The 27,965-nt window shown below is 44.0% G+C and overlaps 1 protein-coding gene across 2 annotated transcripts in view; it reads left to right on the forward strand.

Moving 5' to 3' along the window:
* SLC68A1 (solute carrier family 68 member 1) overlaps nucleotides 1-27,965 on the forward strand; it is a 185,854-nt gene that overhangs the window by 141,805 nt on the left and 16,084 nt on the right. For both annotated transcript variants that reach the window (XM_078643652.1, XM_078643653.1), the window contains 2 exons: nucleotides 14,354-14,525; nucleotides 27,701-27,894. In XM_078643652.1, the coding sequence (XP_078499778.1) occupies nucleotides 14,354-14,525; nucleotides 27,701-27,894 (366 nt within the window). The remainder of the gene's footprint in view (nucleotides 1-14,353; nucleotides 14,526-27,700; nucleotides 27,895-27,965) is intronic.

The raw sequence follows: 27,965 nt of genomic DNA on the forward strand, positions 1-27,965 counted from the left end.
TTGAGTTCTAGATCTGTAGATGGCGAAGGGATGCCAGATCTATTCCCAGGTATAAGATGTTACCATAGTCCAGCCTAGATAATACTAGAGCTGGATCATTATCTTTTGGGCTGATTGGGGAATCACCCAGCTCTTTTTACCCACTTGAGCACAGTGAAACAAGTGGGGATCACCTTTACTACCTGAGGTTTCATTGAGAGATCCTCGTCGAAAACAAAACCCAAATTCTTAACCTTGGGAGACAGTTCAGGAAGAGACCCTAGGGACTCTGGCTAATGTTGAGGCCCCAGAGTTGGGGATTCTTACTTAGAATCATGACCTCTGTCATATCACCATTGAGCTTGAGAGAATTGTTGTTCGACTCAAGCCCAGGTTAAGATCGGACTGTCCATGATCCTGTGCAGATGACAAAGAGAAAGTTATTTGGGTGTTATCTGTGTAAGAGAATAGTCACACCACAACTCCCCACTATGTCTGCCAATGGACGGACATAGATAACATTTGGTATAACACTGAACCCTGAGGGACTCCAGAAGTTAAAGCCTACGTCTCAGATCTGACTATGCCTGAAAAAACTTGAAACAACCGGTCCTTTAGGAATGATGTTAACCAGGCTAAGGCTGTTCCTCTGAGACTCAGCGATGCCAATCTTGCGAGTAAGATTGAGCGGAACACAGTATCAAAGGCTACGCTAAGATCTAAAAAAATAAGAGCTGCAGTCCGCCCCCATCCAGGAGTCATCCAAGCTGATCCGTGACTCCTAGAAGGATGGATTCATGACTGTGCCCAGCCTGAAACCCGACTGTGAAGGATGTAAAAGGTTGTGGGCCTCCACATAAGTTGTAAGCCGTGCCTTCACATGTTTCTCCAAAATTATGGATAAACTATGCAACAAAGAAATTGTTTGAAAATTCGACCAATTAGTCGAATCAAGATTATTGCATAGATTCATCAACCGAAATTGCGATCGCAATAGCTGCGAAACTGCAATTGTGATCGCAATTTCATCTCCCGCAATTCATGAACCCAAAAACCATCAAATTGCGAATTCGCAAACATAAATTCACAGAATCAAGGTGGAACCCCCCTTGCGAATCTGTAACGGCTAATAGCCACATTTTCTGCAAATTATTTTGCGAATTCGCGAATAAATCGCAAATGCAATGCATCAAAAATCGCAAATTGCAAAAAACACCAAAATCGCAAATTGCGAGTCGCAATTTAAGGAGAAGTCCAACCAGGTGGTAACCATGAAGTACAATTGTGGGGGGTAAAAAAAACTCAAACAAGAAACAGGTGCAGGGTAAATCAAACACACTTAAGGAGACACAGTAGGCGCATGAGGACATTCACAATGCCCGGTCTCTACATCGTGGCAAGGCGGCTGAGGCTCCAGGCTGCAGCCCCGAACCGACGCAGGATCCAGGTGCGCATCTTCCGGCTGCGGGTCACACTCCTGGGCCAGACTGAAGAGGAGATCTACTCCAAATACAGGCTGAATGGGGCAATGATAACTAAGCTCATCAGAGACCTTGACCCCCTGATGCAGCACCCAACAAGGAGGACCAATGCCGTGCCCACCCATGTCCAGGTCCTGTGCTGCCTGCACCTCCTGGCCTCCGGAAGCTTCCAGGGGATAGTTGCATATGCAGGGGGGATGTCCCAGAGCACACTGTCACGCTGCCTACGGAGTTTCCTGGACGCCATGCTGAGCCGGATACACCACTACATAACCTTCCCAACAACCCAACAGGACTTAACCCAAACAAAACTGGACTTCTATAACACCGCCCAATTCCCCCATGTAATTGGCTGCATTGACTGTACCAACATCCACATCTGTCCACCCGCTGAGACAGAATACATGTACCGGAACGGCAAGTCATACCACTCACTCAACATCCAGATGGTCTGCAATGCGAAGACCATCATCACCAACATTGTGGCCCAATACCCGGGGAGCACGCATGATTCTTTCATATTCAGGCACAGCGGCATACACACCCGCTTGGCCAGGGGTGACTTTGGCAAAGGACATCTCCTAGGTAAGTACACATGCCCAATACAGTATGTCAAAACCATGTAGCTGCGCATAACAGGCACTGACCCTCTGCTCATATCCTTCAGGTGACAGCGCCTACGACCTCCGTGAGTACCTCCTCACCCCATACCTCAACCCTGCTACACCACAGGAACGGCGTTACAATGCTGCGCACATTCACACAAGAAATGTAATTTAGCGGACATTTGGGATGTTAAAGAGCCGATTCCGCATCCTACACAAGACTGGTGGGGCCCTCAAATACCAGCCTGAGGTCTGCTGTCGCATCGTAGCCGTGTGTGCCATACTCCACAATATTGCCACCAAGCAGAGGATACCTGTGGAGATCTCTGGTAGTGATTCGAAGGGAGACAACCGGCCACCTGCACATGTGCATCATGCACGCGGGGAGAATCCTGCAGAAGGACACAGGCGCCGCAACAACATCACACTGAACTAATTCTAGTGCACCCATCCCCTTCACACAACACTGCACTCATGCATGCCACATGAAATAATGACATGAGGAAGATTACTGTTCAAAATAAATTCTTATTCTTATGTTGAACAAAATCTATAACTTTTTTGATTTTTCAAACAGCATAACTACTGTATTGCGTTATACAGCCTCTTGTATGCAGAGCAGGCGTGCTTGGTACATCAGCATGGCACTGCTGGTAATGTTCAGTCATTCACTGGCGCCTCCTGCCGGACGCACCCTGTCGCCTCTCCAACTCCACGTTGGTAGTCTCCGACCCGTGATGCTGCACTGGGCCTGGTACTGCGGCGCCTTTCTGGTACCAGCGGCACAGACAGGCTGCTCAGGCTCGATGTGCCCTCACTGGCTTCATAACCCCCCCCCCCCTTTGCATGGCCATGGCCACACACCTGTTGGTTTTGAACTGTGGTGGTGACCTGCTCCAGGGCCCTTGCTACATCTTGGCAGCATTGCTCCATTTGTATTTGCATTGCCAGTGAACGGCGCGACTGTTGGGATGTTGCGTTCCCTATCAGATGGTTCGACCGGGTATATGCCGATAGCCGGGTCAGCAGCTGGCGGTGGCGTCGGCGGGTGATGGACTGCTGCGCCACCATCAGTTGGCTGTTCTCCTTCACTGCAGCCGTTAACTCCTGCACACTTTCGGTAAGCTGATTTACATTGCGTGCAGTCTTGTACAGCTGCAGCTGCATGGCTGCCATGTGCTGTGCCTGCTTGCGGTGCACAGCTAGCATCCGGGCTTCGATTCCTAGCCCTAGAACTTGGGCCTGTTGCTCCCTGTCTGCTCGTGTGGCCACGTTGCGCTGCTGCCTCAACCGGCCGCTTGCCTGCGACCGCACAGTGGCTGTGCGGCATGTCTGCCTCCTGGGTGGTGGTGGGCCTGTTCCACTGCCATGCGTGACGCCTGGGGTGGTTGCACTCCTCCTGTGGCTGTCCGTTTGGGAAGGTGGTGGTACAGGTGCAGGTGTATGTGACGGTCCAGGTTGTGGGGCTGGATGGCTCTCTCCCTCCGTCTCCTCTGGAGTCTCCTCGATTTGGAGTGCCTCGCTATCTGAGGTCTCTGCATCTGCAGCACCTGTGATGTAAATGGGTGCATGGTTAATGATATGAATCTTGCACAAGGGGTGTTGCAACATGCATGCAGGCTTGCATTCCCTGACTGGCTTTAGGGATATGTTACACTTGACAGTTCTGGCTGTGTGTGGCTATCAAGGAACATTGTCACACTACAGGTCCCACAATGCAATAGGGTGTTTCTGATGTACAGGGACTGCATTACTGGGGTTATCAAATGGCTAGCTCTGGGGGCATGGGCATTGTTAGGGGACGGAGTCGCAGTTGCATGGCTCTTACCCTGTGATTGTTGTGTGGGTCGGGAGGTGTCCAACTGAGTGACCCCCACGCAGGCTGCAGGGTTGATGGTGTCCTCAACCAAGTCCTCGAGTGGTGTGTTGGCGGCAACTGTGGGGTCTCCTCCTCCCGTGGCCAGTCTCTCCCCCAGCCTCTCTGCTATGCGCTCCTTGGCACGGCCTCTGAGGTCATACCACCTCTTCTTTAGGTCATCGATTGACCGCTGGGTCACTCCTACGGTGTTTACCTTCGGCCTGATGCGCAGCCAAATGCGCCTTTTGTCAGCCTCGGGCACCTTCCTGGATAGCTTCCCAAAAAGCTTGTCATGGTCCCTGCTGACTCCCTCAATCAGGTACTCCAGCTCCTGTTTTCTTTTCCTGACAGTTTCACTGGATCCTGTTGCATCCTGGGACATTGTGGGTTAAATGTATGTTCTGTTGTGGGGCTGCAGGGTGTGTCTCCTAGAGCTCAGTGCTGTGCCTCCTAGAGCTCAGTGCTGTGCCTCCTCTCTCCAGCTCTATGTTCCAAATGAGTAAGGGAACTGCCTACTTCCTGGTTGTGATGTCGTCATTGTGCTCAAAATGCGATTTCCCGTTTATGCAATTTCGCAATTTGCGAGATCGCTAATTGCGAAATCGCAATTTCGGGTTGGGAAAACTGACTATTCTGCGAATTTTTTTGTGATTTTTGTAAAATTGCAATCGGCGATTGCGGCCGCGGCCGATTGCGAATCTAATGTTTTGGGCGCATTTTTTGATGCATCCCATTCTGCGAATTCCAATTTGCGATTCGGTATTTTTCGCAAATTGGAATTCGCAGAATGGATGCTTGATGCATCTGGGGGAGGGTTTTTAAAGAGCGAAAGCACCATAGCATGCGGCCAGCTCTGAGGACATAGCCCTCACGTGAAGAGGAGTTAAGAAGATTCATCACCACCGGTATCCTGATCCAAAAGGTAGAGCGTAGAAGGTGATAAGGGATCCAGTGGCAAGCCAGATTTAATTGACTGTAGGATGGTAGAAAAAGTGGAAATATCCAGAAGGGGCCATGATTTTATACTAGGGGTGAGATCAGACCTAATCAAGCTGTTGTTATACATTTATTGGGAGTAGTTCAGAGTGTGACTAATGTCAGCAGAGTCAACAAATTGTATTCCACTCTTGAGTTCCTTGGACAAATAAATGAAGTGTTAAATTAATTTAAGGTTTCTGTACTATGAACTGCATAAACAACGAACAACCAAATAAATGGAGCTGTTTAGCTAATAACAACAGCATCGATATTGAAATGTTAAAATATGCGCATGCTGAATGTTCAAGGATAATAAATTGTTGAATATATATGAACAAAAATAAAGATAAACATGAAGCCTATATACATGATTTACAAATTCAGACATGAAAAGTGCATTGAGAGTTTATAGTCTGCATCATGAGTTCTAGTTAAATAATACAAATTCCAATGAAGACATGCAACATGCATGTCTGTTGTTAAACAATACAAAATGATAATGCTTGATGGCATGTGTGGCTGTAGATGCACATGCTCTGCATACTCCAACTCGGGCCGGACTGGCTGTAGCGGGCACCGGGCGTTACCATGGTGGGCTACCAGTGTGGGGGCCGGTTTTACGCCCCTGGGGAGCGTTTTTGTTACCGGGGATCGGCAATATCGTCCCCTGTAACAAAATCGGGTAAAACCGGCCCGAACAAACAGCTCGGCTGCACCCCCCAGGGGGGGCCGTCGAGCAGTTTGCCAGGGCTAGTTTCTGTTCCCGGTCCGGCCCTGCTCCAAATGTCTTCTGTTGCGTCCGGAGTTGTGCCAGTTGTGTTTCTTTAAAGAAGTCTTTCGAGTCACATGAGCATTGACTAAATAGTTGGTTTGTTTTCTCTCCGCAGTCTGGTTCAGATGTGTGTATCTCTGCTCTGCGTGCCGACTCTGTACGGTACAACTCTTCAGTTATTTTTTAAGGTCTTTGACGGTATTGTTTCAATTGCGCTTTTCACTTCTGCGCTGCTCACAAATTTCGTTGGTTCGAGCTTTGACTGACCGCACTTCAGGGTGCCGCCTCTATTTGGCCTACTCCTGCGTGCACTCGTTTTTCATCAAGGATGCCTTTCTGATGGAACACACACCCTTAGGTTTTGCCTGCGTTGCCAGTCGAAGTATCTATACACTGACTACTGACTACTCCTCGTGTGCAACTTGCGTTTTTCTCTGGACCATCATCGGGAGGCTGACTGTGACTCACAAGTCTTTGCGGTCCAGAAAGACCCTTTGGGATTAAAAGGTGCGTCGATTGGAACTGTCTCGCAGAAGCGGAAATGCTACCTCTGACAATTTCACAGAGGAACATGCCCAGTAGTAGCCAGCTTCGGAGGAAGAACAAGGGGTCTTCTGCCCTGATGGAAGCTCCGACATGGAGATTGATATGGAAATGCGTATCCTTACATCAGGTCAGCTCATGAGTACTGTTGTTCCTGACTCGGCTCCAACACCCAAGCATGCTTACAAACACTCACAGAGGTCGCAGCATCGGTCGCCCAGGACTTGGGCCGGTCACCAAAGTCTGATACCAAGACCAAACCTTCAGGATTGAGCTCTTCGGACCAAGAGAGACCTTCAGGACCGAGCCGGGAACTGACCACATCAACCTCTGTGCCGACCCAAAAACTCGGTTCCACGCCAAAACCCGTGGGTCCGAAAACTATGGAGCCGAAACCTTCCAAGACTTCATTGGCTTCTATGTCTCCGGTCGAACCCATTCTCGAGCAAATGGACATTGGACAACAGAAAATCCAGCTCCAGGAAGGTACAGGACGGATCCTTGCTTCTGCACCACCAAAAAGGAAGCTGTCCTAAGAAGGACTGGAAAGCCCTATCCCCAAAAGAGGAAGATGAAGGACAAAGCAACCAATCCTACACATCAGCCGCCTCCTCCTCCTCGTCCACCACCATCTCCACCCCATCCTTCACCTCCTACGTCTCCAGCACATGACCTACTTGATGCTACTCCTCCACCAGGGTCACGAGGTACAGATGATGGGGCGGTAACAAGGTCCATTAGGAGATCCTGACCCATGGGATATATACACCACTGATCCCCTTACCGTCCCAATTTTAAATCCTGCTCATCCCTCACCTCCAAAAGATGCCACTTCGTACCAACAGGTCATTGCCAGGGCAGCTACATTTCACACTGTTCAGATTCACGAAGATTCATTGGAACAGGATTTTTTGTTTGACACCCTAACTTCCACATATAGGGATACACAATATTTACCCATGCTTCTTGGCATGCTGAGGCATGCAGACAACATTTTTAAGGAGCCAGTTGGTGCCTGAGTTATCACCCCATGGGTGGCCAAAAGATACAAGGCAGCCCCTTCTGACCCACTTTTTATCAGTGGTCTAGTCCCACCTGACTAAATAGTTGCCACAACAGCTTGTAAAAGAGCTAATAGCCAGGCTACTGGAGACACTCCACCACCTGAAAAAGAAAGTAAGTGGATAGATGCTGCGGGGAAGGAGTTGCTGCACGGGCAGCTAATCATTGGCGTATTATCAATTCTCAACCCCTTCTGGCCTGTTATGACAGAGCCCATTGCGATGAAACGGGGGAACTGCTATACTACCTCCCTGAAGAACACTGAAAAAGGGGACAACAAATTGTCACTAAAGGTCAGGCCATCACCAACAACTCCATCCAATGTGCACTAAAGTTCAGAAGTAATGCCCCAGGATTTGGCCCACCCGGAGGCTTCCTTGAAAAGAAGTGTGGGAGCCCGCCTTCTTTTTCTAATTTTGCGGCGGATCTACTGATCCACCTGTGAATTTGTGGCAAATTTGAAGAAAAAAAAATCTTTTTAAGCTCTAGCAGAGTCACTGTGGGACCCACTTTCAGATAGAGGGGGCAGGGCATTCCTGCCCTCTTTTCTTTATTTTTTACATTTTGTGTGCGACTCGACTTCAAGTCGAACTTCAGATGGCTGCTGACACATCCTGGTTGAAGTGTTGGCAGCCAATCAGATTTCAGCACGAAGCCTGTGGATCTGCGAGTCCACTGCAAGGTTCCATGTCTCTAGATAACTGTATTTTTTAAACTTGAATATCTCTAAAACTACTGAACAGATTTGCACACTTTCTGGGCCAACATCTAGCTTTCTGGCAAATTTGGTGTAATTCTGTTCAGCAGTTCGGGCTGTTGTGTTAGAAATCCCTATGGGAAAATGCATGATGAAAACGCGTTTTGGGACCCCCTTTTTTCTCGGCCCCCGCTGGATGGATCACCGGGAAACCTTTCACACTGCAGTTAAACCGACTAAAGTGTAAGTTTTGAAACATTCGTGAAGATTCGTCAAGCGGCTCCAAAGTTATTGGTAAAACAACAAATGCTCTTCCTATGGAAACTAAGTACTAACTATAACTACCTACTGGCGACTGTTTAGGATCTCCTGTTACTCTCTCGGAACCCGGGTGTGAAACTCCCAAGAGTCAAAAATATCTATCTAAGTATGGGGCACAGCTTGTCTCTGTTGACTTGGAATATGGTATGGTGAATGATTCTATTAAATTATTAGCGGGAGAAGCCCATTTAGTGTTATAATGAGGTGGTGAACTAGCCATTTGGGCTGGATTGATGAGTAGAGCATGGTATTATTGAATGCATGTACACAGAATAAGTGACTACACAATAGAATTAACATATAGAGGGTGATTTAGACCACTAGGGCTCGATTAGGGAAAGTGAGTACATTATATTTAGAATGTATGTAAAACAAAATAAGTTACCACAAGAATATCAACATAATGGTATTGGTTAGTATGCAATATTTCCAACAGGTAAGAAATTTTCTCATGATATCTGCAGTTGCAACATATGTAAAATATTGTTTGTTCTTATCTGGGGCAGTCTGCTGCACGGGGTTCGCAATGAGGGCCATTTCAATGTTTACATGCATGCTTTGCAATTTTAGGCGAGGGGCAGCCCGTTGGCACAGGAACGTTCAGTAAGCAAAAATATGTGAAAAATATAACCATATGAATATAATATTTGGTCATTTTATGCCCCAACATGAAGTATTAAAACATTGATTTAATGCCCAAACACTGTGTTAAAATGGTCAATTGTTTACCCCAACCCAGGTTCTGCAGGAGGGTCCTTTTTTAATGTCAGTATGTAATTAATTATATGGGTGTACTTATACGATGGGAAGGTGACCATAACTTGATCCGTGAACAAGGAGCCTGTTTCTCCGAAACGCGTTTGCTGCCTTGATTGTGAATTATTAAAATATCACGCTGATGACCACATTGCCAGCATAAGGTTCTGCTTTTCACATAGCAGCAGAAGTTTACATAATGGACATCAGTAGGCCACACTGATACCTCTACCATAGATTAATACGGTCTTGTCACACTAAAGGTTCACTGGAGACACTACACTACCACCACCTTATGTGTTTCACCCAGGACAGAGACAATAGTTGACTGTTACTCTGTGGACTTGCTTGTTGTTCTTCTCCTGGTCACAAATTGGCAGGGATCGTGTACTGTCAAGGACAAGCCTGGGCCTCTGCATGCTCATCAGGTTACTATGACGTCTGGGCCAAAATAAAAGTGAGGCTACCAGTTTCATATACAGTTGAATATTCCAATTCGCCGTGCAGGGGACATTTCCGTCCCAACACTGTTCTTCCAGTATTAGCTCATCCTTTTCCATGTCGTCTGTATGTATTCTGTTTGATCTTTCCTGGACTGCCCTCATTGTTCCTTTTCTTGCTGTATTGCATTGGTTTTCCCTGGGATACTACATTGTAGTGGTGCTGCCTTATCTGTGTCTTCAGCGGCTTGCCCACTCGTTATGTTCTGCCTGTCTTCAATATCTCTTATTACTTGGTGCTACTTTTGCTTTTTTACACTATCAGTTGTTATCATTGTTGTCATATTTTTCTGTTTTGTATGATTTATGCAATATTCGAAACTTGTGGTGTTTGGTTTTACTTGTACTTGATCCTTTGCTCAAGTTTGGAATTAACATCGACTCCGTTAAATTCTGACGAGTGAAACGTGTCTTGAGTTGTGATTGCCCTCTTTTGTGCATGTTTAGATGGTCATCTTTAATCCAGAAAGGTGCAGTACTTTGCTTGGAAGTTTAAATACTTCCCATTTTCTATTGTGCCATGAGTGGTATTTCACCAATCCATTGCTTATAGATTTTTGCCAGAAAACAGGCGTTTTGTATTTATTTAAGTTTTAACATTGAAGCAAGTCTAGTTTCAAGGCACCTCAGAACAAAAGAGTCAGTACCAAATGCCAAAAGTCCTTAAATTAATAGAAACCACGTAAAACTCCAGCTAGCACTATCCACAATTTGCCATACTAACCCTTCAGCACTCAGATAGAAGAATGGAACTTCTGTCTCTGGTGGACAGATGTGTTTCTCTTTGGCAGCTGAACATTGAAAACAGGAGCTAAACCCAGCGTTCTTCTAGTTATTTGGCATTTTTATTAAGAAATTCTATCCCACCTACTCTCTTTAGTTATTGTGAATCACGTTAAAAGAATGTTTAACACTTGTATTTCCTATACATTTACGTCTGGACTGTGAATTTGTATTTTGATTGTGTATTGAATTATTTTTTCTTCTTAAAAGTTGCTGTAATTTTTCGTAGTGACAAAGTTGTGTTCTCTGTTGTTCTTTGACTTTGCTCAAAACCAGTTCAAGGCTCAAATATGGAAGTCCCATCATCATCTTATTGTGTTCTGTAGTAAGCCATGACAACATATACACAAAAATAAAATATACAATCATACGACGATGGTGTTTCTGGGTAGGTCCCACAAACCCAACTTAACTGCTAATATATATGCAGATTAAATAATCGCTTAATTATTGGGACAGTAACAAAGTGTGAATGCTTTGCTGCGAAATAAAGAAGAAAGTGGCCTCGGAAGGAGGAATGGTTTTTGATCATTGTGCAAAATAGCAAAGAAGACAACTTTCACAACAATGGACACTACATTCAGTGCCGTTCAGAGTCCTAAATTGACCTTCTTGTCATAATCCATGCAATCGAGAAGGGGTTTGATACGAGCAAGTAAATTAGTAATTTGTCACTTCTGTAGCAAAGTGCAAGTGCATTGGTGCATGACGATGCAAGAGAGGTTTGGATAAGGCAACTACCACTTAAAGTGAGGAACTTTAGACTTTGTGCAAAATATTGGAAATGCAGTGCCGCCATTCACCGCCACTGTGCTCGCACACCCCCATCACATGCCTGAACTGTCTAAATGTAGGTCGCTGATAGTAGATCCCTTACACAGTTCTTCCATTACTTACTCAGGAGACCCACTGAAACATTTGATTTGATTTGATTTACATTAAATCCTTGTAATGTTTTGGTAATAGATAGAGAATTCAAACTGCTTACTCCTCTTATAGCCATATACATGAAAATGTATGGGCAGTTTGTATTCAAATATGGGTTGGGAAAGCTAGTAGAAGTTTTAAATCTTGCACTTTAGCAAACGGATTTTTAAGGCAATATCTCCGCCTAGTAAACTGCAGTTTTCATATCAGAGGGCCAAACCTAGTCTTTTAAGAATGAATAATTAAACAATGCAATGAAAATAAAGTAAGAACATCGGAGAACCATGATAAAGAAGCAGGTATGATACTAGAATGAAAAAAGTGGGTAAGAAACGTTACATAAAATAGCAGGAGCAAAGTGGTGAATATTGTAGTTGTGAGGAGACCAACACAAGACTTGTATAAAAAGAAGCCAGTGTCTGTTGAAGTTTTTATTGTCTGGCTGGGCAGCACTGCTGTCACCAGACAATGATGTGATCATCACTATAGAAAGGCTTTGGCTCTACCCAAATGTTGGGAGCCATGAGCACATATTTGGACAGAGGTTGTTTGCTTCCACAAAAAGGTGCTTGTCCTCCACCAGCTGTGATAATTTTGTTTATCCAGCTGCATAAGCTTGAACTAACAAGGGCACACATATGCCATTTGAATGCTATTAAAGTGTCTTACATAACTAGATACTTTATGTTGTTTTTTCCGTCAGCACCACATATGGGAGGAGAGGATTCATTAACCTACATGGATTTTTAGGTCTGGCTTGACAGTGTAGCTGTCATCAAATCTTTTAACCTACACCAATATTATTCTTCAGGTCTTTGCTTCCACACAAATATACATTATTTCCCATTCTGTTTACATGTCATGTTTCACATTACCATGCGACATTTCTTTAAAGCCATATCTGTTGACATTGCCAAGGATTGTATTGAAAGTGCTGGAGACAGGCAAATGTAAAAACGTGGATAACCAAAGAGTTCCACAACCATTCAGCATCAGATGACACTGCTTGATTCGAGAAGTTAGTGCCGCAAAACTGTAGCATGCCAAACCATCTTATATTCTTTATCCTGCTAACCCCAAATCCAGTGACTGCCACCTTGAGTTTCCCGGGTAAATAGAACAATTGAGTTTGTTCACATTGCTTGGAATATGCTGCAGCAGAGTTTGAAGTTAATGCTATATGATAAATTAAGGAACTGTAGATGGATGTCAAAAGGGGAAAGACACTCACTGTTAGTGTGAACCAACTCCCATCAGAGATGCAGAATAGAAGTTAGAGCTCAGGAAACAAGTGTGATGACAGGGATGTTTTGCTACTGTCAAAAATAGAACTGGCTGTAACTTTAAATAGTGGATATAAAATCAGTAGAAAGAAAGCTTTTTAGTTTAGTCGGAATGCATTCATACTGAATGCAGGTTAATGTCCATCTTAATAAACATAACTGTAAACTAACTGATCCTTTTACTAGTGTAAATGTTCTAAACCCATTGACAGCCCTATTGACGTAAATATGTGTCATAAAGGAGCATAGGGAACAGCTGTAAGTCTGGCTTTGTGTTATTTGTGATGATTGTGTAACATTGTTTTGAATTAGGATGTTGGCCTTTGTTGGACTAAATTAAGTTAAAACTCCTCGAGAGTTGGACACTGTGGGATCACATTACAAAAGCTTTTATGAGTATGGGAAGTAGTACTCGGGGAGTAAGTACTCCTTTTTTTAAATTTAATTTAATTTTTATTTTATTAATTACAACAGTAAATTAAACAGTGCAATTCATTGGGTAGTTTGACCAATTGACTGTGCCATTATTGGAATCTTTTCTCCTGACCCTGGTCCCTGTTGTTGCAACATCCTGTGGTATGGACGTTGGTTGGCCTTTCTTTTATTCTGGAATCACTGTACGTAGCATTCTGCTGATTGCCATATTGAATCCTGTCTGCAAATAACAAATGTCAATAAAGAAATGTTTTCACAAAAATGTGCAATACTTGATATGCATATCTTTACATCGCTACTTGCGGTACGGAGGTTCCAGAAAACTCATCAATCACACACAGTCTCTTATCACTGGCAAATACAGCAAGGCCATACAGATCGTGTAATTGTTTCCTAGAAAGTAGTCCTTTCACCGCTATTTCCTACCCAAAACTGATAACATTATTTACTAGCCAAATAGCTTGGGTAACTAGCCTAACTCGGGGTCAGAGATTGCCTACTTCACCTGTCAAATGGACCCAATAATCCTAATATTTTATCATTCAGTCTTACCTCCAAAATCTATGAATCTCCCAAGTCTTTATTTTCTGCATTTCCCCCATTCGCACCTGTTGTATCCTCCCTATCCTCAAGTATGGTCAGAGGGTGCCCATATATTCCTTGAACGCCATCTATGCGGGGCGTACAGGAATAGATTTAAGAGTTCCCATTGCAAACTATCATATTTTTAATTCAGTCCTTTATCTGTGGTACCCTACTCCTGCCCCTGTGCTTTGCTACTGTCTCATTGGCAAGCATGCAGGCTATGGCAACATGTCGCCTCACTACCTCCAGTGTACTATTAGTATTATACTATTATAGTATTATAATAGTATTACTATTAATATTAGTATACCCCAGTAGAACCGCCATTGGTGTGCATGGTATTCCCTTAGCTGTTGTTTGTGTGATTTTCTTTTATGTACTCTTACATGCCTCTTACAACATTTCCAACTTCTATTATTAAAGGTGCTGTGGGCACGGCCCTTTCTATTGTTACAACTGTATTTGAATTTTCCCATTGAGCATATTTTGGGGTTACTCACAAAGGCATTTACGAGTAAGTAAAAGAACACTACAGGGGTCCTACTTTACATATTCCAAAATGCCTTGTGAACCGGCACATGTCGGTTTCTTGTTTAGGTTTGCCTTCGTGTTCAAACAAGATCTTTGTAATTTTAAACATTGTTGTACATGATGTAGTCAAAGAATGTTTTTCTGTCTGGGAGGGAACAACCAATTTAAACAAGGAAGCAAAGTGTGGCTTGCATGCTACTAATACAAAAGTCAGATTACAAGTTTTAATGCATATCTATGGACTTTTGTGTTCACAGGTGTCGCCTACATTGCCCCGCACCTGAACAATCTCTACTTCCTGTCTTTGTGTCAAAAACACGGTGTTTATGCCGTTATCCGGTGGTTGTTTTTACTGAAGTTGACTCTTAGCGTGGTAATGCTGTTTGCTGGACCTGACCAGATCTATTTACTTTGTTTTTTTATTGCTAGGTAAGCATCAACATGTTATTTTAAATACGCATTCGACCTATTCCTATACTTGAATAGAACTGCTGACTACATGCATGCAATTTTATGTTCTTTTTCGGGCACACATATTAGATAGGTTTCCATAAGATTGGAAGACACTGTAAGTATTAATGAAAGCCTTTGATTGACAATAGGTTATTATTAATGTGTGAAACCTTTTTTTATTATTTAATCAATCCGACGTCTACAACCATTCATTCAGTTGCATTGCTTAACTAACCAGCGGAATCTTAAGTGTGCATTAATTTAGTTTACTTTTATAGTTTGAGACATTTGACCCAGCCTTTGTACAACTGAAAGAAAGATCTTTTGAGATGCTGCCGCCATTATGATGATTGGACATTATTCCTGTGGGGCCAATACAGTTGTTCTTTTTCTTTGAATCATAGATATTGATGCCTACCATACACTTACTACTGCTGCACACTTAACTGGGTAAATGCCTGGTAAATTAGATAGCAGCGACTAATGTTTACAGCTGTGGTTATGGCTCCAACATATAATTTGACAGATACATGGATAGATAGTTGATAATTACAGATAGTGTGGATGTGGTGTACTTCTAAAATCTTACACCCCAAAAGACACCTCAATAGCACACCCAAGGGTGGGTGGATCAGGGACGGTTTTAAACCACAGTTTTTATTAAGCAATGTGTTCCAAGACAAGATGCAAATCGGCATATCAAAAACACAGTCAAAAAAGAAAGGATTGACTCAGTAAGTGAGTTCTAGGGTGGAATAAGATATTCATAATAATTTCTACAAAAATGTCAAAGTACATTAGAGAATATTTAAATACAGAAACCGCCAGGATACAGGAAAATCAATTTGAAGATGAGAGACCGACAATATTTTCGGAGAAGTATTTGTTTCTTGCAAATACTCACTGGCACAATCATTCTGAGGATAAGCCACATACTCTGCAGCTGCTATTAGAATTACCACTCAGCCTCCCATACTAATAGGCTTTCAGAGGGCTCAGCCAAAATCTATTCTTAACAGTTTCTGCTTCTGATCCCATGTTAATGGTTGTAAATTGGCATAGTCGTAGGTTCGTACAGAGGAATTGCCGATTTACCAAGCTTTTATTTTTCTCAAGGTTCTTAAAGCCTGATTCAATGAGATGATGTTTGCTAGTTTCAACATGATCCTTGACAAATGTTTTGGTGGAAGACTGATCCCCACCGAATTTCATGTGCCTCTTAGTTGGCGGATGAGGTGTTAAAGTATTGTTTCTGTTGTGATTTCTTCTGTTTGATCATTTGTCACAGATAATATTTCAGGCAAATGATTGAAGCCCTCTTTAGGCGGTCTTCAGACTCCCGAATTTGGAGTGTCATCACAGAGAGTGGACAGCCATCCCCAGATTACCCCCCAATGGTGGAGGACCTCTGATCCAATATACTGGAGCGACTGGCAGGATAAGAACTGTGGTGCAAAATACCTCGAGTACCATTCTCCAGAGGTAAAGATCTAGTAAAACTGAGATTCCTTAGCTGTGCTATATAGCACCTGCCGCAACTCTGAGTCAAGCCTCGGGCTTGCCTTCAGGTTTCTATATTCGTCATGGCTCCAGCACTTGCTGAATGTCCGAGGCATCATGGGGCAGTGGGCGAACAAGCCCTGATAGCCCTGCTTGAGTAAAAATACCTGGCCCCCCAGTTCGACCCAATGGTTCATGGGGCTCAACTCTTCAGAATGTTGGTTTGCAGTTGCACAGTTTGGACAGCAGGTCGTTTCTTGACTGTCCTGGGGATAGGGAATTGGAGTTATATGTGCACATAGGAAGTTCTTAGGGTTACACTGGGTGACAGCACCGTAGATGGGTCGAGAGGCATGAAGATTTGTTGGGAGACATCATGGAAAGGACCATAGTTACACCCTCATGTCTTGGAATGTTTGAAGGCTGGGTTTGGTGGCAAAGAGGTGCCAAATGATTGCACACCCATGAAGGAGAGAGGTATCCATAGCCTGCCTGCAGCAATCGCACCTGACTGTTAAGGCGGTTCATAGAGTGCAGTGTAGTGTAGATGGAGGGAGAAATTATTCGTGACTTCCTACTCGGCATACACAAATGTTGTCCTTATGTGGATTAGACATGGAGTCCTGTTCTCACCCACTCAAAATAGGATAATGAGGAAAGATGGGTTCTGGTAGCAGGCAGGTTGGATGTGCAGGAGATTCTTTTAGGTCGTATATATGACCCAAATCATGATCAGCTACACTTTCTAGACATTCTCTCAATTCAACTTGGTGCAATTCATTGCAGTGGCAAATAGGTTTACCAGCAGGATATGCAGGTGGGAGCTGCTGAATTTCTGAAGCCAACACCATGGTGAAACAAAGGATTTTTCATATAATTCTAGCTTACACGATATCCATGTGAACGTTGACAGATTGTTATGCTTGAGATGGCTAGGTCGTTCCCTGGTAAGGGCAGAATTTCTGGAGAGAACAATCTCTGACCATAACCCCCCGCCCCTCCTCACAGCGACATGGTGGTGGGTGGGGCGACCCTTCCCACTGGTGTCCACCTAGTGACTGCAGCATAGTGCCTGACTGACGCTGCTCTCCCTTCGATAAATCCCTTTGGACAACAATCTCCCTACTTATTGATCAAGGCCTTTAAGGTGGTAGTGAGGGGACACTATGTGGGCGAGACGGTGGAAATAGACAAGGAACTAAACACCGAGCTAGTTAAGCTATAGAAAACTATACATGAGTTAAAGCTGGACGTGACAAACAACCTAGAAGCTAAACAGAGGCTTGACAATAGTAAAAGAGAATACACACAACGTATTGATAAGCTTATCTGCCAACATATCTGAGTCTCCTGGCAATGGGTGTCGACCGGAGTCAAGAGGCTTTCCAGTACTACACATCCCGAGAACCAGCGGCACCAGGGTGTATGAACAGGGCCAAACCAATGATACTTTCTTACACTACTATGAGAAATTATATGGTCTCCTAAAAGAGATTAACAGTGAGGCATTTTGATGCATTCCTAGACAGGACTGTGCTCACCGTCTTGGGGCAGAGGGATAGGGAGGCATTGAGAGGCCCGATAATCCAGAATGAAATACATGGGGCAATTAAAGAGGTCAGACGAAAGAGACAAGGACTGAATGGGCTACTGGTTGCATTTTACGGTACATACTCCGACCTCATTCCTCAGTTAGCAACGATGTACCTGACCGCATTGGAGAAGAGAGAGATTCCTGGCATGACACATGAGGCACTAGTGATACCCTTACCAAAGCCAGGCAAGCCCACAGACATGGTTAGCTCCTACCACCCGCTCTCCATGCTTAACCTTGACTTTAAAATTCTTAACAAGATATAGGCAACATACCTCTATAAGCACATGCTGACACTGATGCAAGGTGATCAGAACAGATTTATACCGATGCGTAGCATGTCACATTTTTTTAGGAGACTGTATCAGGTGTTGGATGAGACCAATGGGAATGCTTTCTCCCAGTCACTGGTTGTGTCCGTGGATCTGAAGAAAGAGTTTGATACGCTGCACTCAGGCTTTGTGGGAGCTCATATGGACTGGGAGCACGATGGATTGAGATGCTGTATTCTAATCGAAAGGCTCGGGTGCAGACAGGTCTGCGCATCTCATCACAGTACCTAATGCATCATGGCACCAGACAGGGCTGCCCACTCTCCCGGCTGCTATGCGCCATAGCAATTAAATCTCTAGCAGCAGTGGCTAGAGCGGAGGGCGAGGATTGAGTTATTCCGTAATGGGACGATACCTATGTAATTTCCTTATACGCAGAACTTAGGTTACTAAGAACCTGACTTGACGCAAACCTAACTGCTACGTAGAGATTTCTGAAAGTCTTGAGTATGTAAACAGATAACTCCAAAACTCATCCCTTCCCCGAAATACCAGTGTCGAAAGGCACCAAACTGGAAACGGGAATGAGTTGGTCCCCTCTTACCTGTAAGTACATGGGGGTGAACCTATACCACATCCCTGCTCATGTGACAGATTGGAGTTTGGGGGTTGTCTTTCAGGCACTCGAAGGTCAGTGCCATTTTGGATATCATTACAGCTCCCAGTTATGGCAAGAATGGCCCTTACGAAAAAGACCATCCCGCTTAAGCTGCTCTATGTCTTTGTTAATTTGCCTGTGTTGGTCCCACGGAATTCGGCACAGTAAGTGGGTTCCATATTATGGGATTTGATCAGGGACACTTGAATAATAGGAGTTGCCCTAGACACACTTAAGTATCCTGTCACTGTGGGGGCCCTCAGTGTTCATGATTTAGAGCTATATTTCATAGCACCACAACTACAGTGGATTGCGCATTGGTTGGACGGAGTAGAGGTAGAAGGAATGGGACATATCAGGAGGAAACTGAATCAGGGAGCTCTGATAGCTCTCCTCCTCAAGAGGGCAACACCTGCCCAGAAAAAGACTATCTTAATAACCATAGCCTTGAAATGCTGGAGGAGGTGTGCCAAACTGACTGAACACTTCAGCTTATAGACCTCTGCAACAGCTCTTGTGAGTTAGCAGTGGAGGGGCAATAATCCATTGTTTCCTAAAGCTCACCATCTGGCACACTGGATGGAGCTTGGCCTCCTCACAGTGGAGGACTGTTATCTGAATAAGGCAGTCATGTCCCTGGAGCAGATGATAACATGACTATGGCCTTACCCCCGGACCGTGTTTGACGTGTGGGGGCTCATACACGCATTCCCACAATTCTGGGATGAGAGACCAGGAGAGCCTGCACAGCATTCAGTCCTTCACCTGCTTTCGAAGTTGGTAAAAGGGAGACACTTGATTACATCGCTCTATGAGGCACTCAATGGAGTGGTGAAGGTAGGCCCATTAAAGGCAAGATGACAATGGGAAGAAGACTTGTGGCACACCTTAGAAGACAGGGAATGGGACAGGATATTGAATTATACATAAAGGGTGTCCTGCACCAATTGACTGAAGTATACCCAGTTTAATTTCCTACACAAAACATACTCGCCCCCAAGAGAATTGGGGATATATACAGAGGCGACCCAAGACTTTGCCCCAGATGTCTACCTAGTCTGCTAATTTCCTGCATATGGTGTGGAGCTGCCCTAGCCTACCGGCGTACTGTCAGACTATCATCACACACTTAAGGAAGACGCTCATTAGGGAAGTCGAGATGACACCAGAGAACTGCCTGTTGGGGGTGGGGAGGGTAGGGGGGGACGGACGGACGGACGGACTAACACAGCAGTCCAAAAAAGCTGCTAACAACCTGTAGAACCTTGCTCTGGTGCTGGCCAGAAAACTGGTTACTAGGACATGGAAATCCTAAAAGGGTCCATTACACCTCAGATGGAAAGCAAAGGTAGAATACTGAGATAGAGCTAGGGAAGAAGCATTCCTAAGGGAAAAAGCAAGTTGAATTTGCAGGAGGCCCTTGTCCGACTTATGAAGGGAGGTGCCCCAAATCTTTCTTGACTACCATAACCGACCGGAATGGAGATCCCCAAGGCTGATAATTCTGCATAAGCATTGTCGGCGCCATCTTGGGAGGTCCTAGCAAAATATTCCTTTAGCTCTGCAATGCCTTGTGCAGTGATCAGCCAGAATGCATGATGAACACACCGTACGATCAATGTATGACATCGTTTTTGTTATAGTTTGATTGTTCTTCATAAATGATCCTCAACAACATTGTTCCTTTCATGTACGTGTAAATTGATCTATGCATGTACAAAAGCTCCACAGTGAACACATTTTGTACGAATTTATAGACATTAGCTAGAGGTTTACAAAAAAAAAAGCTTTGAGCTTTGTGAACCTTCTAAAGATTACCATCCGCGTGATTCGAAGGCTTTATTTCTAATATTAATATTGCTTTAATTCCCTCTCAAACATGGAATATTTAGCCAATATTGCAGAGGGTAATAGATTAGAGGAAATAGTTGAAATGCGGAGTGTGAATGGGGAAACTAAACACCTAGAATGTTATCTTTGAAGGTGTATAATCTCTAATAATAAAGCCACCTACTTACATAAAAAACCTGTATAGGATTAAACTGCATTAAGTGGCTACATTGGGGCAGAAGTGATCATGGGAGATTTTTATTGTCTCCTTCATGTAATATGAGGAAAATTAGTTAGCTCACAGGGCCAGATACACAAATATTTTTTGCCGCTGCAGATGGCCCAATTCACAAAATTGGGTGTTTGTGATCGTAATAATGCTTTTTCTTAGGTACAAATACTAAATTGAGATTCAGTAACAAGTTATCGAATCGCAATTTGGGTTTGCGACCCGTTTTGGTATTTGGTAAAATGTGTGTTTAGGGTGTCCCTTCCAAATACTGAATCAGAATTATATGTATTTATGCTTTGCGACCACAATCCGGGTAACAAAACATTAATACTTTACCGACTACAGAGGTGTAATGGTAATGCATTCACAAACAGGAAGATGTCCCTAAGGTTCCCATTCGAGAATGTTAAAAAATATATTTTTTAACAATACAAAGTGGATCCACAAACCACTGCCTACTCTTAAACAATACAAGTTAAACATTTCATAAAAAAAATATATATATATATATATATCAGCTCCGAAACACCAGCCAGCTGCACTCTCGAGCGGGTGCACACAAAACGGGGGGGTGCCCGTGAAGGTAATCAAAGCTCCAATTTCCCGGATATTTAGTCCAAAAGAATGTAGCACACGCAGGGGTAGTTCCAAGAAGATTTTAATATCGGAACTCTCACAGCAACAATATATATATATCCAGTTTTCCATTAAGGAAAACGAGTTGCCTTAAAAATAAAAAGCATTATTTAAAAGCAATCACAGACAAAGTGGTCTGCTGACCAAAGCAGCCCACCATCCCTGCAATGGCTGCAATTCCTAGTGGGCCTGAAATTGCGACTAATCTCATTACTCTTCATGAGGTAGACCGATTTATGAGATACTAGAAATCGGTATCTTTTCTAACCAACCGATTAATACATTTGTCTGTTCACAAAATAGCCACTGGTCGCAAATTGCAGCTGGTATTTAGAACCAGAGTTTAATACATCTGGCTTACAAACACCCTTCATGTTACTTTTTTCAGTGCACTGATCACATCAATAAGTAGTTTTTTTTAGCCACTTTGCCTTTCTGCACTGTTCATTTAGTCTGGTTTCCCACTCCTATGTTTGGCATCGGAGGGAAGCGAGTGGCTGAAAGGCAGATTTACACCCTTGACGACCATGCAACTCATAGGGTGGCACTCCCACCCCTACTTTGGTCAAACTTTGATGACATTCTGATTGTTCCTGAGGAAATTTTCAACAGTGGTAAGTATGACCATAATATGATTCTCTATCCGCACCCTTGGAAATTCAGGAAAGTGGGGGGAGAAACAGAGTACAAGATAGTGAGATTCTTATCATGACAAAGGCCGACGACCCCAAGGGGCGACTCAGGAGCCAAAACATGTTGATGAACACAGTTTATAGGGGGGAAGGGTACTAATAGTCCAAAGTACACTTCTGAAAATCATTTTTAGGTTTCGGCTACCGCCCCACTGCGTAAGCAGTGGGTGGGCGGAGCCGAAATCTTTTGTTGTTAGTAGGGGGCCTGAACACGCCCCTCTTCTCCATTGGCTGGCCTCGTAAATGCTGGCCAGCCATTGGAGGAGAGGAGCGTCACTGAGTTCAGTGCCCGCCTTGACGCGATTCGGGGGCGTTTCTGTGTGTTTTTTTAAGTCCCGCCCCTTTCTCGTCATGCCTTCCTTGTTTTCGTTTCTTTCTACATTCTTCAAACACGCCCCCTAGTCTAAAGGACTCGGCTTACAGACAAAAGGCACGGAGTGTCTTGCTCACGCTGTCTGCTCTGATTGGTTGCAAAAACCAAATAAGCTTTCTGATTAGTGGACCTCTCAACCAATCAGAGAGCCTACTGGCGCGCGAGGGCTGCGTGAGCAAGACATGCAGTAAACTGGCTGTCCCAATCGCAGCAACTGCGCCTATTCCTTCCATCCGGTCACAAAGGTACAGGGCTGAAGCAAATACTTCTAAAGAGGACCCCCCGGAGGCCGGCGGAACTGGTAGAGGCTGTAAACAGTTGCTAAAGTTTCAGTGCGATGACTGTGAAAGCGGGGGGGGGGATTTCTGTTTTTAATAGTTTTTGAGCGTCTTACTCGTGAGAGAGTTGCCCGACATGTTCCACGCTCCTTTCGTTTTCCCCTACGTTAATAGAAACATCCAGGGCGACTGTTTACAGCCTCTACCATGTCTGCCTTTTTGGATTCTGGTCTCTCTGTTTAACGAGGTCCTGGAAGGACGCAGGCGGACAGGGCAGTCTTCATCTCGGGATCCCAGGTGTGAGGGGCCACCCCCAATCCCGCCTGCCCGGGAGCCATTTTACGCGGGAGCTCCGGCTGCAGGCTGCCCCTGGATCCTTCCAGTCCCCTTCATTTTACCCAGAGAATGCTTCCCCCACCCCCGGGGCTGGCGTGCAGACCCCCGGGGCTGGCGTGCAGACCCCCGGGGCTGGCGTGCAGTGATGGCAGCGGTGTTGGCCCTTTTGTTCAGGGTTTGACAGGCTGGCCGGAGACGGGGTATGAAAACAGGTTTTCTTTTGTTCCAGGATACAGATACTGTTCAATAGCTGTCGGTACGGATTTGGGGGAGGGGACTGAATTACCTCGGGGGGGTTTGTTTCACTGCCAGGGACTTTTGAGAAGGTTTGAGGTAGGGTGTGGTGGTGACACCGCAGCATGTCTTGTGTTTGAGTCAGGGGGTTCTGCCTGAGCTCCGGTTTCCTTCATGCTGGCTCACTTTCCGTAGCCGAAGGGGGCTAGGGAGAGAACATATGTGGCAAGTGCGGTGTCCAGCTGCAAGAACATATGAAACCCCCAGTTTTTGACTGAGGTCATTTCATTTATACTCCGCAGTTGGTGCCGTTACTTTTGGTATAATTGCTGCACCCGCGATTTACTTTTAATGTTAGCACAACCCCTTACCAAAGCTCTTAAAAGGCAGAGGAAGGAACCACTGTGTGCGTGCGAGGAAAGTGAGAAATAACAGCAAAACAAATTATATTTATTTTAGAGGTTTTGATATAGCGCTGCTAGACCTTGAAGAGTGAAAACAGCGCTTTACACCAAAGAGTTCATAAAAACGTGTACTTCGAGCAACAACAATAGTAATATGAAAGCAAATGCCCAGCACTGTCCGCACCAGCGTGGCTTTGACAAAGCCGTTAATAAGTTAAATATTTTAACGTCTCTTTCCGTCATGCTATTTTAGCGATACAAAAGCGTGAAAGAAATCTTTTTTGATGGTCTTTTTACTGCCTGATCATTAGATCTGTAAACATAAAAAACGGTCTTTGTTTAAAATAAACAACAGCGTTGTGGTAACAGAAAATGTAGCTAGTATATATGAGCCCGGGAAATTGGGAAAAACCGGACTCCGTTGCCTCTCTGTGGATGCGCGCCATTTGGCTCGCTGGACAGTTACCTTCATGCTCAATCGAGAGCCGCCATTTGAACACCTGGTAAAGTGTGCAGAAGCGGCGGCGACTCCTTCCTGGGTTCATAAATGTAAATAGCTTACTGCAGGTTGTGCGGTAATATAGATGAATGCATTACACCTAGTTTCCTCTTCTCTGACTTCAGAGGACCAGCGCAGTCCCACACTTGTTTCTAGTTGGCCTTACTTTGCTCGCTATGTGCTTTTTTCTAACGACGGTGTTGTCAGATGTATTTGTTGTAAAAGCACTTTGAATAGGTACTTCGAATAATACAGTATTGTGTTTTGTGATGTTGCCGAAGTTTTAAGGTGTACATGATCGATCCTCTCCTCACTAGTTTACAAGAACGGAGTTCGAAACACATTTTCCAAATTGATAATCTCATACGAAATGGCGATGAGTGTGGTCTCTGAAAGATTTTCTCTGTAACCCAGAACATCGAGTGAGGATGGTGCAGTCATTAAAGAATTGTTGATGAATCCAAAGTGTCACAGGGAGTTTTGAGGGCAGCTTGCTGTTTGAGAAGATATTTTCTGGTTCATAAAGGTGTGTACGTTGGAATTTACTGTAAGACTATTTTTTGGTGACTGAGCAGCTAAGGATATTGTCTCATTCCTGCCCTGCATTCCCTCAACGTTAGTGATTGAAAATGTTGAGGTTTGGTCAGTGGTGAGATAGACTGTTTGACACACATAAATGTGTTTTCTCAATATATCACATGCTTGGAACAGTTACGAGTGTTGAAGAGTCTGTCTCCTAGGATTAAACAGGAGACTAAAAAAGGTAGGGTACTCGCAGTGTGTGGGGGGGCTCGCAGTGTGTGTGTGGGGGCTCGCAGTGTGTGGGGGGCTCGCAGTGTGTGGGGGCTCTGTGTGGGTGTGTGGGGGGGCTCTGTGTGGGTGTTTGTGGGGGGCTCTGTGAGGGTGTGTGGGGGGTTCTGTGTTTTTTTTTGGGGGGCTCTGTGTGGGTGTGTTTGTGGGGGGCTCTGTTTTTGTGGGGGGGCTCTCTGTGGGGGGCTCTGTGGGTGTGTGTGTGTGGCATTTGCGAGAGATTAAGCTATTGACATTGTAAATGACAATGCCATTTATTTATCTGTTTTCAAAACCAACACATAATAAAAATTTTGTCATTTACAATACCAATAGCTCTAACGTTTGCAAAGGCGAAACCGTTGCATTGTAAATGCTTGTTTAATCCTGCCAGGAGAGGTCTGGAATATAATTGAGTGGGCGCACTCTGAGGTAGTATTAGATTTTTAGTGTTTGGTGGATCCTAGTTTTTGATGAGCAATTTTCCAGCCCTAAAAAATATATTTTCGCTCACTCTGAACACTGGTCTGCGTGCCCTATGATTAATCAAGACACGATTGAGTGTGTGAGGGCAGTTTTTATACCATGTGGTAGTTAGAAGGCTTCTAGATATTTAATTCCCCTTCCTTTTACTTGGGTGAGACGAAAGGAAGGGAAGTACCTCTCCCCCTTTCTGTTTTTCGTGTGTATAGTGGCATTGCAAACTGCCAGATCAAGTACGGAAGGCAGTATTCAAACACCCATCTATCATTGACACAATGGAGACGTTTTCATGGTTCTCGAGAATGGGATATCAAACATAAACTAAATTGATAAGCAATTCTTAAACAGCCTAATATTGATAATCGAGTTTCGGTACTTAATCAGTTAACTATGTCGTTACCACAATCCTACCGTTGAAATCCATTGTTTAGAAATACACTTTGGAATTCAGGTCATTAGAAAGCAAAGATGATTCATACATGCCAACATTTTTGAAGAGGAAAGTGGGAGATTTTAAAACCGGAGAATGTATTTCTCCCACTGACTTCTATTGAGGCCGAGGCCTTAATCGGGTCTGTTGTCCTGTATGGAACTTTCAAGTGTGCTGCTGCAAGGTCGGATATCAGAAAAACAAAAATAAATGTTTTTTTACTTGTCAGGAGCAAAGAGAAAGCGCTATAGGAGGCTGAGAGAGAATGACAAAATTGTTGTGCACTGACCTGCGGGAGCAGGTTACTGGCAGTGCATACTCCTAGTCACACAAGACCAGTCCCTGTCAGCAGAAGCCTGTTGAAGAACCGGGTTTTTGCAAGCAGGAATCAGGAGGCGGGAGACTTGCCTCAAAATTGGTAGTCTCCTGCCTGAAAATGAAGGGTTGGCGTGTATGTGGCTTTGTTTAAAAAGTCGGTGTGTTCCGTCTTGACAGTCTAGTTCTGGGTCTTAATCAAATTCAGAATTAAAAAGTTGTACAAAAAATGTCTTGAGAGACCTAATATACAAAAAAAGTAGGAGAAATTAACTCTCCACATTATAGGTACACCCCGGCAACGTTGTTCAAGAGTCTAGGCCTTAAAGCTCTACAGTTCTCTTACTCTTATGACTGAATTATGCAGTGCGGTATGGGCACTACTATCATGAAGTCAGGCATAACTTATGCTGTCTAAAATTTGTGCATTTCTATAATTGGTGGCAAACCACTACCACTAGTACCATGTCATCGGAATCTTTTAATGTGTGTTTGTGTTTCCGCAGCTTTGGGGGAGCCTTAAGAAACATTTGTGATTTGTTTGCGATATTTTTTTTTGCAGTAGCTTTAATCTGCCAAAAACATTCCGGTTGCCTCATTCAACTTTATTATTACAGTACTTCACCCTCATAGTGAGGTCAAATTTTGTATATTCCCAGAGTGAGCCACTGATTTTACTGTTAGCTGAAAATTCAGACTTGTTTGTGCGGTCTATTCCTTTGAGCACCTGTCCTGTCATGATGAATAAAGGGGATTAGCATAGTGCTTAGTCAGTGCTGCTGAAGTATGAGATAGTTTAATAAACACACCTTTTTTTAAAAGAAAAACGACATTTGAGAAGGATAGTTATCTTCTTCTTGTCCCTATATGCTACAAGCACTTCTGAAGAAATATCGTATAGCTTTGCTAAAAAGGAATTTTAAATTCTGTATTAACAATGGTAATCATATTAAAGTCCATTAGCTCCAAACTATTTGTAATGAGAGTTCAATAAGCTGACTTTACTATAATTACTGTTTCTGAGTATGGTTATCTTTTGTCTTGCACAGAGTTTTTACATTCCAGAAAAGACCTGCACAAAGAGGTCATGGTTCATTCCTCCAGAATCAAAGCATGCCATGGTATTCCATACCAATTTTGAGATCTCTTTGTGTTGGTGTCTACTTTTTGCTAACGTTGTTCTCTGAATAACGACTAGCGTTTTTGTTCTCTTTGGCCTAGTTCTTCTCTGAATCCTGTTTGCCTCAACCCAAGTCTGCCCTCTTTCACATATTTACTGACTTAAATATAGTACATAATATTTAAGTGCATTTGTAGATGATGTGCATTTTTTATCTAGATATGCCTGGAAATAGACTGCATGTATGTTGTACTGAAGCAGACTTCATGTTGCCATTGTATTCCACGATCATTGGATCCTACAAACTAAAAGAACATATGCAATTATACTGAGTAACTTGCTGTGTCAATAGCCAGTCCTTATCCATTGTGCATGTTGTATAAAATCAGAACATTTGATAAGTAAGAGTGTTAGCATTGAATTAAGAACTCTTCATTTTGTCACGTAACACTCCTTTGTTTTTTACCAACACACAGTAACCGAGTGTTCACAGAAGGGACCTGCAAGCTTCTGAACCTTGTCATAACTGACCTTGTCGATGAAGATTTTGTGTTGAATCGCAGGAAGCAAGCTGCCTCTGCTCTGTTATTTGGAATGGTTGCCTTGGTAACTAAACCAGGCCAGACCTTTGCCCCTCTGATTGGGACCTGGCTATTATGTGTTTACACAGGTAAGTTGCAGGCTATCTTTCATCCGTTTGGGCAGATCACTGAATATTATTGGTCTTTCTTTGAATAGTAA

The sequence above is a fragment of the Lissotriton helveticus genome, chromosome 5_1 (assembly GCF_964261635.1).
Source record: "Lissotriton helveticus chromosome 5_1, aLisHel1.1, whole genome shotgun sequence".
Taxonomy (NCBI): domain Eukaryota; kingdom Metazoa; phylum Chordata; class Amphibia; order Caudata; family Salamandridae; genus Lissotriton; species Lissotriton helveticus.